Source organism: Pieris brassicae, chromosome 14 (assembly GCF_905147105.1).
Source record: "Pieris brassicae chromosome 14, ilPieBrab1.1, whole genome shotgun sequence".
Taxonomy (NCBI): Eukaryota; Metazoa; Arthropoda; class Insecta; order Lepidoptera; family Pieridae; genus Pieris; species Pieris brassicae.
In genome coordinates this window covers 596,606-609,468 of record NC_059678.1, presented here as the reverse complement: position 1 = coordinate 609,468, position 12,863 = coordinate 596,606, and the positions used below count along the sequence as shown (strand labels likewise).

Here is a 12,863-nt window from a genome sequence, read left to right as displayed (position 1 = left end):
CTAATCCGAGGTGTTTTTATATCGTAACTGTATTCGTGACTGAATCGCGTTTGTATCGCGACCGAATCGCGTTAGCATCGCGACAGAATCTGGTTCCCGTTGGCGTGGGTACACAGCTTGCGACCGCATCGCGTCTACATCGCTACAAAAAGACGCCCGTGGGCGAGGGGTCTAAGAGTTCTAGTACGCTGAAGGGGTTGCCGGACCAGCTCATTATTGTAATCGTTCATTATTGAAACTATTTATATATTGGTTATTAAAAAATGTGTCAGGATGAACGAACCGTTTTTTTTTGTCTGTTACCAGATGCCCAAAAGGCGCTCCAGGACGACCGTATGTCAGTATGGCCGTGACGGCGTCACTATCAATGTTTTGTAAAAAAAAAACTTGCAACGGGCGATTAGTCGAACGATCGTACGATGTTTCACTGGATCCCCACTACAGAACCTATATAAAGCAGCGCGCGCGCACAACTCAGGCAGTCACCACTCGCGACTACGCTCCTCAGGTCTGAGACATCGCGACTTGGCACAGACGTGCGGGCCATGTGCACAGGTACACACCTACATTCTACGCTGCCTTCACCCAGTGAGTGCTCCGGTATCGACGACAATTGCGTATGCTCGATCGCAATCCGGGTTTCAGTGCCGGCATTCGAGTCCGACCTGATCTTTCTCGCTCAGTCGGCCGCATGCTCGTTTGCGTCGCGCGGGATGCTGCGCGCTATGGCCCGGTACGCTAAATCGCGGGAAGAGACGCTGCGCAATAGCGGCATGCTGGAGTCACCGCTCACCGAGGCTGAACAGCGAGAGTTGGCGCTGGTCCGCGACGAGTGTCGCTTCCCAGCGCGCACTCCGGCTACCCCTGTGCGCCGGCCGTTCTCAGCGGTGGACTCCGGCTCGGAGGGTGAGTCTGCAGCAAAGCGCCCATGTGCACCGTCGTACACACCGGGCTTACCTGGCGAACCCCGACTGGCACCAGGTCGCCGCCTCGACATGGGGCCCTCAGGCCTGCCACCGTCTGAAACCGCTCCGCCGTCTGAAACCTCTCCGCCGTCTGAAACCTCTCCGCCGTCTGTAACCGCTCCGCCGCCCGCCGCCCCCTTGGCTGGCAGGGCAGCGAGCGCCATCGCACCCTCTGGTGCTACCGATGCCACATCTTTTGGATCTGATGACCCCGTTGCTCCGGCTGGTGACGGCGCCGCCCCTAGGATGCCGGTGGCGCCATCATACGCAGTGATGGTGGCCGCTCCTACAGTTCATGCGCAGCCCCCCAGAGCCCCTGAGGCCCCGAAGAAACCTGCATACCCACCCATTGTTATTGAATGCCTCCCCAATTATGTGCATCATCTGGGGAGGATTAGGCAAATTTTGGGACGCCCCGCTAATACCAGGGCATACGGTAAGGGTTACCGTATTTCTCCCGAGTCAGCTGACGAGTACCGGGTGATCCAGCGTTACCTCTCGGACCTGGAGCAGGAGGACCGCCGGGTCTCCTGGTTTTCGTACTCCATACCAGCAGAGAAAGACCTGAAAGGTTGCGGGCCGTGCAGAGCACCACACTACGGCGTATCGTCGACGCGCCGCGCTACGTAAGGAACTCCACAATCCAACGAGACCTACAACAGGAGAGCCTGGACAGTTTCATCAAAGCGCTGGCGAGACGAGTGTTCGAGCGTGCGGACGCCTCCGGCTTCCAGCACCTCCAGCATCTCGCCCCGCATCACACCAGGCCCCCCGACCACCGCCGAGCCTTCCCTCGCGAGTTAGTGCGCGCGGAGGATCCTGATACCGCTTAAAGGTCGAGTTTCGACCCGAGTACATCTTAAAACAAATGGGCTGGGAACCTCCTGCCGGCAAATCGGCGCGCTCAATGGACTTCGTTGGCAGGTCCCTCGCCGGGCTTCCCTCGGGTTTACCGGGGGTCTCATCCGGTGTGGTCTGACCGCCAGTCCGGTGCGCGCCTCACCCCCCATTACCCCATTACCTTCATTTGCTACAATCAAGGACGAAATGGAATACGCAAGCCAATCCTGTTACAATAGGTACAGTTGTAGTTATCGTGACAGATAATGTGTCTCCGCTTTCTTGACCTTTAGGAAAAGTAATGGAAGTTTATCCCGGAAAGGATGGAGTTTGTAGAGTAGTTTTAGTCAAAACTGCAACAGGAGTTTATAAAAGGCCTGTTGTGCGTTTATGACCATAATCAAAGTTGGGTTCATTTAAGAAAAAAAGGGCCACTGATAATCAAGTTCAGGGGAGGGCTTGATGGTTTTTGTCCTACTCTAAGTTGCTCCCAGGAACAGCATGGTGCCTGGACGTCTGTTGTTGCGCATAGATGTGGCGAGCAAATAATACTACTCCTTTTTACCACCGCGTCGGTGATTTTACCGCTATGTGTGACAAGGGCGCGGTGGGCGGAGCCTTCAGCCAGTGGCAGCACGACCAGCGGACAGTGCGATTCGAACTATCTAACGCGAAACCTGTGCGCGCGAATTACGAATTTCCCTTAGTAACTTATAATAAATTTATTCTTGTTTAAACGTTTTCTTTTCTCTTGCTGTGTTATCAATTCTTTTCTTTATTTAATCTGTTTTCTTCGGTGTATACTTTTAACCTAATATACATACTAAAGACTCGAAGAAGTTTTCTTTAATTCTTTCACTACTGCCTAGCCTAGGAACTATTATTTTATGGTGCTGGCCTCACGCGCACCTATAGATATAATGACTACTCTCTCGGAGATAGCAACCGTACAAAACCCTCATCTAGCACAAAACCAGTCAAATATGACGTCAAAGGCGAAGGTGTCGGAAGCACCGAAAAAAGTTAAACTTTCTCAAAGAAATCTGTTGCGGTTGTGATTAAATTGCTGCAGGAGGCAGCAGAAAGAGGTAACGTGTGCGGGAAAAGGCTAGAGACAATGTCGTATTAGCTGACTTAGGTGTCAGAAAAGTCACAATTAGAGAAACTGCAACAGGAGCCCGAATTATTGAGATAGTGCAAGAGCTCAAAGTGCAGAAAAGGCTAGTCAACTTGCTGAGAAACTACGCAGCGTTCGGGAGGCTGATATTATGTCTGAATAATGGGTAGTAGGGCACATATTAACTTTCTTCTATCACTGTGGGGCTGAATGGGATTTTTTGACATTACTGTTGTCTCGGAGCCATACTTTGTACCTTCACTATCTCATTACCTAGAAGATTTAGTCGCCTCGTCTCGTCGGAACAGCCTCATAATAGTTGCCGTCTATTTTTCTCCCAACACTATCGGAGTTTCTTACTTTTTATGTGATTTTAATGCCTGATCTTTAAACATGGGGTGATACTCTCACTAACGATAGAGGTAAAGCTGTAGAGGAATGGTATACAGAATTGGGACTTTTTATGCTTAATAGAGGGAACGTTCCAACCTGTGTGCGGTTGCAAGGGCAATCCTTGGTAGATTTAACTTTTGCTTCACCAAGTCTAGCCTCCTATGTGCAAAATTGGAGGATCGCGGAAAATATAGAGACTGTTGGAGATTTAATCTTTGTTTTCTTACCGATTGATTCCCCCCGGTCAGCGAAAGCAAATAGACGTACGTGGTGTTGTTATTTATTATATATAATAATTTTTCTCACAACAAATAATATAATAAATATTAGTTTGATTAAAATTCGGAACCAAGTACCAGGCGCACAGAGCGTAAAGGCGGTCTCTCAATCGTGACATCAACAAACCAGTGACCAAAACTGTTGGACCTTCACATCAACCAAATCCGGTGCTACGAGAGATCAAGGTATCTTGGTAACGAGTTTACACTACAAACGACTGCTTAAACTTCGAACTTTAAAATGCCCAACATTCTTCGTACCCCACCTGCAAGCAACTTGCAGCATACATCTTCTGATTCCGATGTATCTAAAATTGCCTCTTATTTTACCACTCCAACTTTTGTGTCCCAACGTAACAAAAGCTGCCCTAATCAAGTGATGACGACGGACTTCCCTCCTTTAGAGATTAGTTCAAGTTTATAATTAAGGAGTGGCAAAAAACCCAGGATACAATGCTATCGAGACTGATGGCCGAGGTTATACAGATAAAAGGAACAGAACAAAGATATCAAACGCTCTAACGAAGAAATTGAGTAATCGATGACTATGATAAATGGTTTATAAGAAGAGATGAAGAGGAAGGTGGAAGTGCTCGAGGCGGAACACAAACAAAGTCTGATGCAAATCGCTCCACTGGAAATGAAATTAGACGACATGCAACGATTTACAAAAGCATCCAGTATTGAAATACGGAATATACCCTTGCCGGAAAAACTGGAAAGTGAAGCCGAACTTTGCCAGATCGTACAAAACACGGGTAAAGCTTTTCAGGTGAACGTCGATAAAGCGGTACTCGAGATGTGTTTCGTCTAAATGGCAGAGCTGGAAAGGGTTCAGCTATAATGAGCTGAATTTACATCCGAGATAAAAAAAACTGATATAATAAATGCGTAAGACCTACAAGAAACAGCATCCTGACAACTGAACTCCACCGCTTTCTACTAGTAAAGGACGTAGACACTTCATCCTAGCCAGAGATGTGGCAAAGAGACATAACTGTAAGTACTGCTGGACTAGCAACGGGAAGGTGTTTCTCCGTAAGAGCCCCGACTCCCACATCGAGATTAAGGATGATAATCAACTGATGTCGCTAAAAGCAGAAATTTGACAAGAGGTAGTTTTTTCTTTCCAATTTATAGACAATTTGTAATTGCCAAAAGTTGCCAATGGACAATAAAAAAGACAGTAATTTTTTTTAAAACCATTGTAGGATTAATAAAACAAGTTTTTAGCTACGTCACACCAATTAACAGTAAAATTCAATTCTATACATAATGATAATTTAACCAAACACATTGATAACATTCAGCCAGGTACGTCAAATATGTGTAATGTTGAATCCTGAATGTGAATTACATATGGTACCCGAAGGAAGATCGCTGACGTCGCGGCACGCGTCTGGTCAACGTGCAGGCTTCGAGGAATCGTTCTGCTGTTTCAGCATTTATAAATTTTAATACAATACAATATGTTTGTAATATATTCGTACCTTACGCTCGATAGGATGATGACATCAAAAAAATCTCGGGTCCTCAATGGATGCAAATAGCTCGAGATAGAGAAAGATGGCAAGCCTTGGAGGAGGCCTTTACCGGAGAGGGTTCCTGGGACACATAGGATAACCGGATATTAGTGGATCGGGAAATAATTTAAGGCTTAAAATAAATAATATTCGTATCTAGCATCGATATCGGATGTAGTTTATGTAACTTAATTATAAGTTCAATAAAATAGTAATATAATTATTGGTCTTTTTTGGGAGTCCGTGCTGTCGAATTCGTAATTGGCGCAGTCGGTAGGATAGTTTCGGGGCTACGACGATCGGTAAAAAGAAGATATCCGGGGTCTAGATTCGACACCGCGCGCGGTCGGTCTAGCTGCCGCTCCCAAGCGTTCACCAAAGCATCAAAGATCAAAGAAGCAGCCGGGGGGCGTACTCAAACTTCAGTACAACTCAAAGAAAACCAGGGAATTCGACGAGTTACGGAAAAATTATTCAATGTACTCGACATTGAATAATTTTTCCATCAGTGTTGCTTTCTCCTGTCAGTGTTTTCCATCGGTGTTCCCGTCACAATGTTTCATCTTATGAAAAATAGTCCTGTGTCCTCCAGGGATAGAATTCTTAGGGATAGTTAATCGCCCTTCAGTAGGTTTAAATAATTTTCCTGAGAGCTTGAATTGCCCTCAAAGTTTAGATAGTAGTTTGTATTTTAGTAGTTTAGAACATAAAATGGATCCTGATACAATATATAGATAAGGCCCTTCGCCCAGTTCCTGAATTTGATGGGAACCCACATATTCTTCCTAGATTTATTAGAATTTGTGATCGGATAGTTATTCAATGCGTGAAAGACGAGTTAGGATACGAATTATCGAATTTATGTGTTATTAATGGCATCTTAAATAAAATTACTTGTCCAGCAGCTCGTTCAATAAATTCAAACGGAATTCCGGAAAATTGGTTAGGAATTAGAAATACTTTAAATAATATTTTTTCTGACCAAAGGGATGAGACCGCTCTTTACAATGACTTAGCATTGGCGACACAATCTAATGAGACTCCGCAAGAATTTTATGACAAAGCACTATAATGTCTTATGTATCGTTACGAGACGTTAGGATAGAGAGACATTAGAGACAACTGTAGAAGCTAAAAGAATTTTAAATCTTAAGTTAACTTTACAAGCATTTGTAAGACGTTTAAAAGATCCTCTCGGGTCCCGTATAAGGTGTATGAGACCTGAAACAATTGAGAAGGCTTTGGAATTTGTCCAAGATGAACTTAATGTCATGTATTTGCAACAGCGAAATAATTTAGAAACAGATCTAAGAAAACCATTATCATCATCGACACCACACAACTTACACAGCCTAAATTTCCTCCTATGAATAATAACTTTAATCCTTCTAAATTTTTACCCGGAACAAGTTGTCAAAAACCTAATTATAATCCCCAATTTAATAGTCATTAGCGCATGCCTATGCATCCAACACATACTCAGCAATACCTTATAGAAATCCTTCACAAAATAATTCTGGCTCTAAACCTATGAGTGGGGTGAGTCATTTTGTGACAAACCCTTCACCACCTAAAATTCTTGGTCATGATTGGCAGAAATTTGACAATCCTCCTCACAATATGTTAATTGTGACTATAATGAGTACTATGAACATCGAGAGTTACCACCAATAGAGTATATTCGCTAAGACATACCTAGTACTAGTAAAGCTAGTAGAGATATTCGACCGAAACATTCCAATGGTAGAAAAGGTCAGGATTTTCAACAGAGCCAACGAACATCCGCACCAGAATAGAATTAAATATACAGTCAAAAAAGGAATTACTATTAGTTTCGTAGTAATTAATATTAAAAATAATATCCACCATTAAAACTTATTATTGATACAAGAGCAAATCAATCAATTATAAGCCCTGAAGCAGTAGATAAATATTTCAATAATATTCCGAAAATTCATGTTCCTTTTGAAGCAACTAATTATAGAGTAACAAGCATTCACGAGAATTCAATATCTATTCCTAGTTATTCTGAATTTAATGATTGTAAAAACATAAAACTATTTATCCATAAATTTCATAATTATTTTGATGATTTAATAGGATTAGATTTGTTAGAAAACTGTAGAATCTATTTTAGAGACGATATATTAATCACTGAGAATGCAATAATTCCTTTATTACGTTATCAATGTAAGAAATACACAGATCAAATAATACCGGCAAAATCATCTCGTTTAGTTGGTATACCGATACATTATGACGATGGTGACCGATTTATACCGGAACAATTAATAGGTATAGTAGAATCAGACTGGTATAGTAGACGTTGAGAACATGACAAACGAAGACACAGTTATTCTAATCGACAGACCTTTACAACTCGTCTTATTTAACTTTGAAAGTTCTTATACTGAACCAGACTTAGATCCGACTATGTAAATAGTGAAGAACGAGTAAATTGTAACGGAGCAGTGCCTTACCCGTTGCCATCGAGTAGAATTATTTTTATTTTATTTATTTATCAATTGAATAAATGTTCTTAATATAAAGGAAGTTGGTGTGGTGGAAACAGAAACTGTACACAGTTTTTCTATCCACCAGGACGTCGAACATATTTAAATCATTAACATCTATATATATACATATATACACACGCTATATATGTAACATATAAACTGTAAATTTATAACAATCAAACCATTAAAATTGCACGTAAAACGTCATAAACAAATTTAAACACTGACGCACCATAGATAGCCGATGCAAGAAACCTGTTCTTGTCGATTGAAAAGCCTTGGCCTATATTAATAAAATTTCGTGAACATGCCGATAAGTTAAGGATCTGGGCTGCCAAGACTAGCCTTAAAGGCACTGGTATAACCTTGTCAGAGTTCCTAACCAAAACAAGGCACTCTATTAATGGAGGCGAGTTAGTGGTTTGGTATGTCGAAATGTTGGACCCGGGCTGGAAGAGTACAAGTGATTGGGGCTGATGGGAAACTTCGCCGCATCTCTTCGTTGAAGGAACTTGATTCAGTTCCGGACAGCATCCCGTCATTGTCTGCAGCTGATGACGCAAAGCGATCAAAAGACATGACCCGTAATAAGAAGGGTCCAAAGAAGGGTCATTAACTTCAGTGTTGGTGTTCCATGTTTTTGGGGTTATAATCAACTTTGTCTTGGTTTGATGTCATAAGTTTTAAGTGTTAAAACAGTTCTTTTATTTCTGTTTTTTAAAAAATTATTATTTGGTATCTCATAACCTTCCCATTGACAGATTATAACTAATAACTGGCAAAAGTGATGTGACACTGACAAAGGTTGTGATTGTCAATTAATGATCGATTGTTACATGCAATTTTCAACAATTCATAAAATTATTCTCTATAAGCTATAATGTAATGATTTTTTACAGTATCTTTTCACGATCATCTTGTAAACGATGTATAAATTTCCTTGTTAAATTGTTTTTTTTAGAAAAAGCTAAAATTAGTTTATTAACCCCTTTATACAGTTTGTTATTTTTTTTTAAAGTGTGTGACTGTTCACTAATATTAGCGATTGAGTGTGGAACACAGGAACATTTTTGTACATAAGTTAAAAATTTATATACTTAGTACACTTATAGATAAATATTATTGACTCACACATCATGAATCACGATAGTGAAGCTCTAGAATTTGCATCGGTCTCTTCGGAGAGGTGGCGTCGCTATTTACCTACGATCGCACATCCCTTACACTATTATCAATATGTCTCCTCAACCACCACCACCTAACAAATGCGAGCATCTTCTGGTCTAGGTCATGCTCAATAACACAAATTCTCCTTGGAGTGTGTTACTCTCCTTCTCTTCTAGTCGACTATTTCGCAGGCTTTGATAATACTCTTGAAAAGTTTGCGCCTCTCTATAAAAACATAATAGTTATGGGTGATTTCAATACCTGCTTAATAACCATGTACCTAGGTACTAACTATGGCCAACTTCCTGCTGTTGCTTTTTCACATCACGACCTCTTTTATTTGTCTCTCAATCTTAAACCTCCTAAACTAAAACCCACCGTAGTCCTTAGGCACAATTTTGCTGCGATCGACACGAGCGTCTGCTTATAGATGCGGCCATAATCGACTTTAGCACGTTTTACGAGTGTCCCACCCTCAATGGTAATGTTGATTTACTAAATGCCTCCATTACTAATCTTTTTGATATACATGCCCCTTTGAGGCCCGTTAAACTCAAGCATTTACCTGCTACTTGGCTCAACGATGAAACCAAATCTTTGATTAAACCAAAAAACCGCGCTAAAGCCAAGATGAGAACATCCAAAAAGGAAAGTGTATTTTACAAAACCTTGCGCAACCGTTGCAACACGCGTTGTCGGGATGCGCAGAGACGACACATTCACGACTCAGTGTCAAATGGGGATCCCTCAAAAATATGGAAATTTTTAAAATCTCTGGGTATCGGTAAGCCACCACGTACTGCCATGACTCCCGATATCGACGTAAACAGCCTAAACGCCGATTTTACCTCTCATTCCACTTCAAGTAATATCGATTTGGACCTAACACTTCAGTATATAAGTCCGCGTCCAAACGCCACCCGAAACGGTCGAAATCCACGTCTCACCGCGCTAAAAATAGTTTAAAAAATTCAAATTAATAGGATTAAGTGCAGTTAGAGTCATAAGTGTTATATCAGTAGATGCGGAAAATTCCGATCTATCTGATAGTGAAAATTGTAGTTTTTCATAAATTAAAAATAGTGTATATACAGTGAAAATTAGTTTTAGTAGTTAGTGCGATACAGCAAATTAAGCTCTACATTTTGACATAAAATTGAGTCTAAGGACTCAAATTTCAGGACACCACCACCAAAAAACTACAAAAAGCTGAATAACTTTTTAACAAGATCTTTAACAATAGTGTTTTAGTGTATTATTCGATAGTCCTCTTCAAGGGCTATCCCAATACCCATTTTATAAATTTCTGACAGACACCAGATTTTTTGTGGAGCAAAAACCGGGGTTTCGCCCCCCAGCCTTAGGCCCCACCATTTATAAGGAAGATAGCCACACGTAAAAATAGCCCAGACGGCCACCTATCGTTTGACATATCAAGCAACAAATTCGGACCTTGGATCTCCCCTGAAACCTTGGAACCCCTGAACCAGTTTTCAGTGGGGAACCACCCTCAAATCAACCAAAATTTTTAATTTCGACATTTAACTAAAACAAGCACAAAATAACGCTTGTAACAACACCAATAACAATAAGATCGGATTTCAATTCTGTGAGATATCATCAAACGAAACAAAGAAGCCAGGGTTTCCAGAGGACCCGCACTTTACTAAAATCGAAAACTACAACCAGCTTGTAGCCCACTAAAAGGACTACCAGACCGCACACAGCCACCACCACCTGTTCCACTGGACACCAGGAAACCTGCTGACCAGCTGGAACAGCTCCGCAAGCTTCACCACCCGGAAGTTCTCGTCGCGGGCAGCACGGAAACAATAATCACCCATCATCGACGAGCAACTGCCTGCAAGCGATCCTGCCCTCAAATATACGGTAGGGTGGATTACCAGCCCCCATTTACAATTTTTTCTTGTTATTAATATTTTAGCCCGAAACACACCGAGATTGGGCTCATCAAGACCAGCTCGTCGAGCTGAATCCGACTAAGCCCATAGCACCCCTCAATAAACCCCCCATTCCCCGCGCTAAATACCTCCCCCTCAACCCCTTCCCCTCGAGTTTGGTATCATTCAACGTAGAATTAACAGGCAAACACAACCACACCACACGGGTTTGCATTCCAGCACTCCACCACCCACCACCACCAATATGTTACCCCGAACCCCACCTATCATATGTTGGAAACATCCAATGTTGCAACAACCAATCCCTCCTCGTCTACAACGACAGCCAGGCGAACGTTAGTAGACACTCTGAGCCCATCCTTCACCCGAAGCAACGTTTCAATTAACATGGAGATGGCTAGAGACTTCAAGGCCTGAACGCCCTAGCCGCCTCACGGAACCTCAAAGGCGATTTAAAAACCATTATAACAGAGGCAATAGACGGTCTTTTCGGAGTCGTCGCCTTAATAGATCCCTCCACCCCCAATGCCTCCCCTTCCCCACCCAAACCCCACACCCCACAGGACAACAAAAACACTACTAGCACGAACACAGACACTACTGACATCACACAGCTATCACTCAAACTAGAGGCCCACTCTCGACTACTGGAGGAGTCTCACAGGGCCATACGCGAGCATTCAAGGCTCATTAAGGCGCAACCAACAACTGCGCCGGCAGACCACCAGCCAGGGGCAGCGGACACACATGGGGTATTCAAATCCTATGCCAAGGCAGCCACTGCTCCCAAGCCACCCGCAGGCCCCTCCATTGTAGTCTCGGGAGAGGGTCTCGAAACTACTGAACAAGTAATAAAACAAATAACCAAATCAGTCAACTTCCGCCAGGGTGGATACGCTCCACTCAAAGTCACCCCACTTTCAAAACACAAGATCAAAGTCGTCTTCGAAAGAGAAGAGCATAAAAAACACGCTCTAACACAACTCACTAAAAACACAGCTATCCAAACACAAGAGGAAAAGAGGATCGATCCAATGATCATCCTCAAAGGCATAAGCAAAAACACACCCGAGGCCGACCTTATCGACACAATAAAAGACCAAAACCCTACACTCACACGACATATATTCCGAACAAAATTCATCGCAAACAATAGAAATTCTACACTTTACAATGCAATATTACGCACTACACCCTCTCAGAATCAACATAGGTATGCAGCGGGTCCACTGTGGTAACTTTTCACCGTTTAGACAGTGTCAAAACTGTCTAAACTTCGGCCACACGAAGAGCCGCTGCCCCGCCACCACACCCACTTGCGCCAAGTGCTTTGCACAACACCCCACCGCTGAGTGCAAGGAACAGACGCACAAGTGTGCCAATTGCCACGAACATAACGCACAATACAAAACAACAACAGATACACAACGCCGTGCTGACTCACAGAAGTGCCCCAAAGTTACAGCAATGCGAGCCCGCGTAGAGGCCAAAGTTAATTACATTTAAACAAAAACATGTACACAAGCTTTAAGTTCATACAGGCGAACCTTGATCGGTCTCGCAACGCCACACAAGAATTCAAACACCACTTCATTACAAATAAACTCGACATTGCCATCATATCCGAACCTTACACAAACAGCAACACAGTAAAAAATATTGCAGGCCTCCGCGTGTTCGACACAACGAAAGCCTGCATTATAACACGCTCAGACATTAACGCACACACACGCACGTACAATACACCACAGGGAATATAGTTGTCATAGCTATAACCACTAAAACAAGAACTCTCTACATCGCGTCGGTTTACGTAGAACCGAAAACCGATGCCAACAACACCCTAGACATACTAGATACATTCACAAAATCATACAATAACTCAAATGTAATAATCGGCGGCGACTTTAACGCGTGGCACCAAATTTGGGGTAGCCCTCGCAGCAACACTCCGGGTCAGCACGTTACAGACTTCATCAACTCCAACAACTTAACAATCCATAACAATTGCAATACACCTACATTCCAAACAGTCACACACGGAGCGGAGAGGTCATCTATCATCGACCTCACGCTTTCATCCATACACTCATACCAACACATACACAAATGGGAAGTCAAACAACGCTTGTTCCCATCAAC

At 42.9% G+C, this 12,863-nt stretch overlaps 1 protein-coding gene across 1 annotated transcript; it reads left to right on the top strand.

The window, feature by feature from the left end:
- Positions 1 to 725: 725 nt before the first annotated feature.
- Positions 726 to 1,595, top strand: LOC123718184 (vegetative cell wall protein gp1-like). Its single transcript, XM_045674624.1, has one exon. The coding sequence runs from the start codon at positions 726 to 728 to the stop codon at positions 1,593 to 1,595; it is 870 nt and encodes a 289-aa protein (XP_045530580.1).
- Positions 1,596 to 12,863: the final 11,268 nt, after the last annotated feature.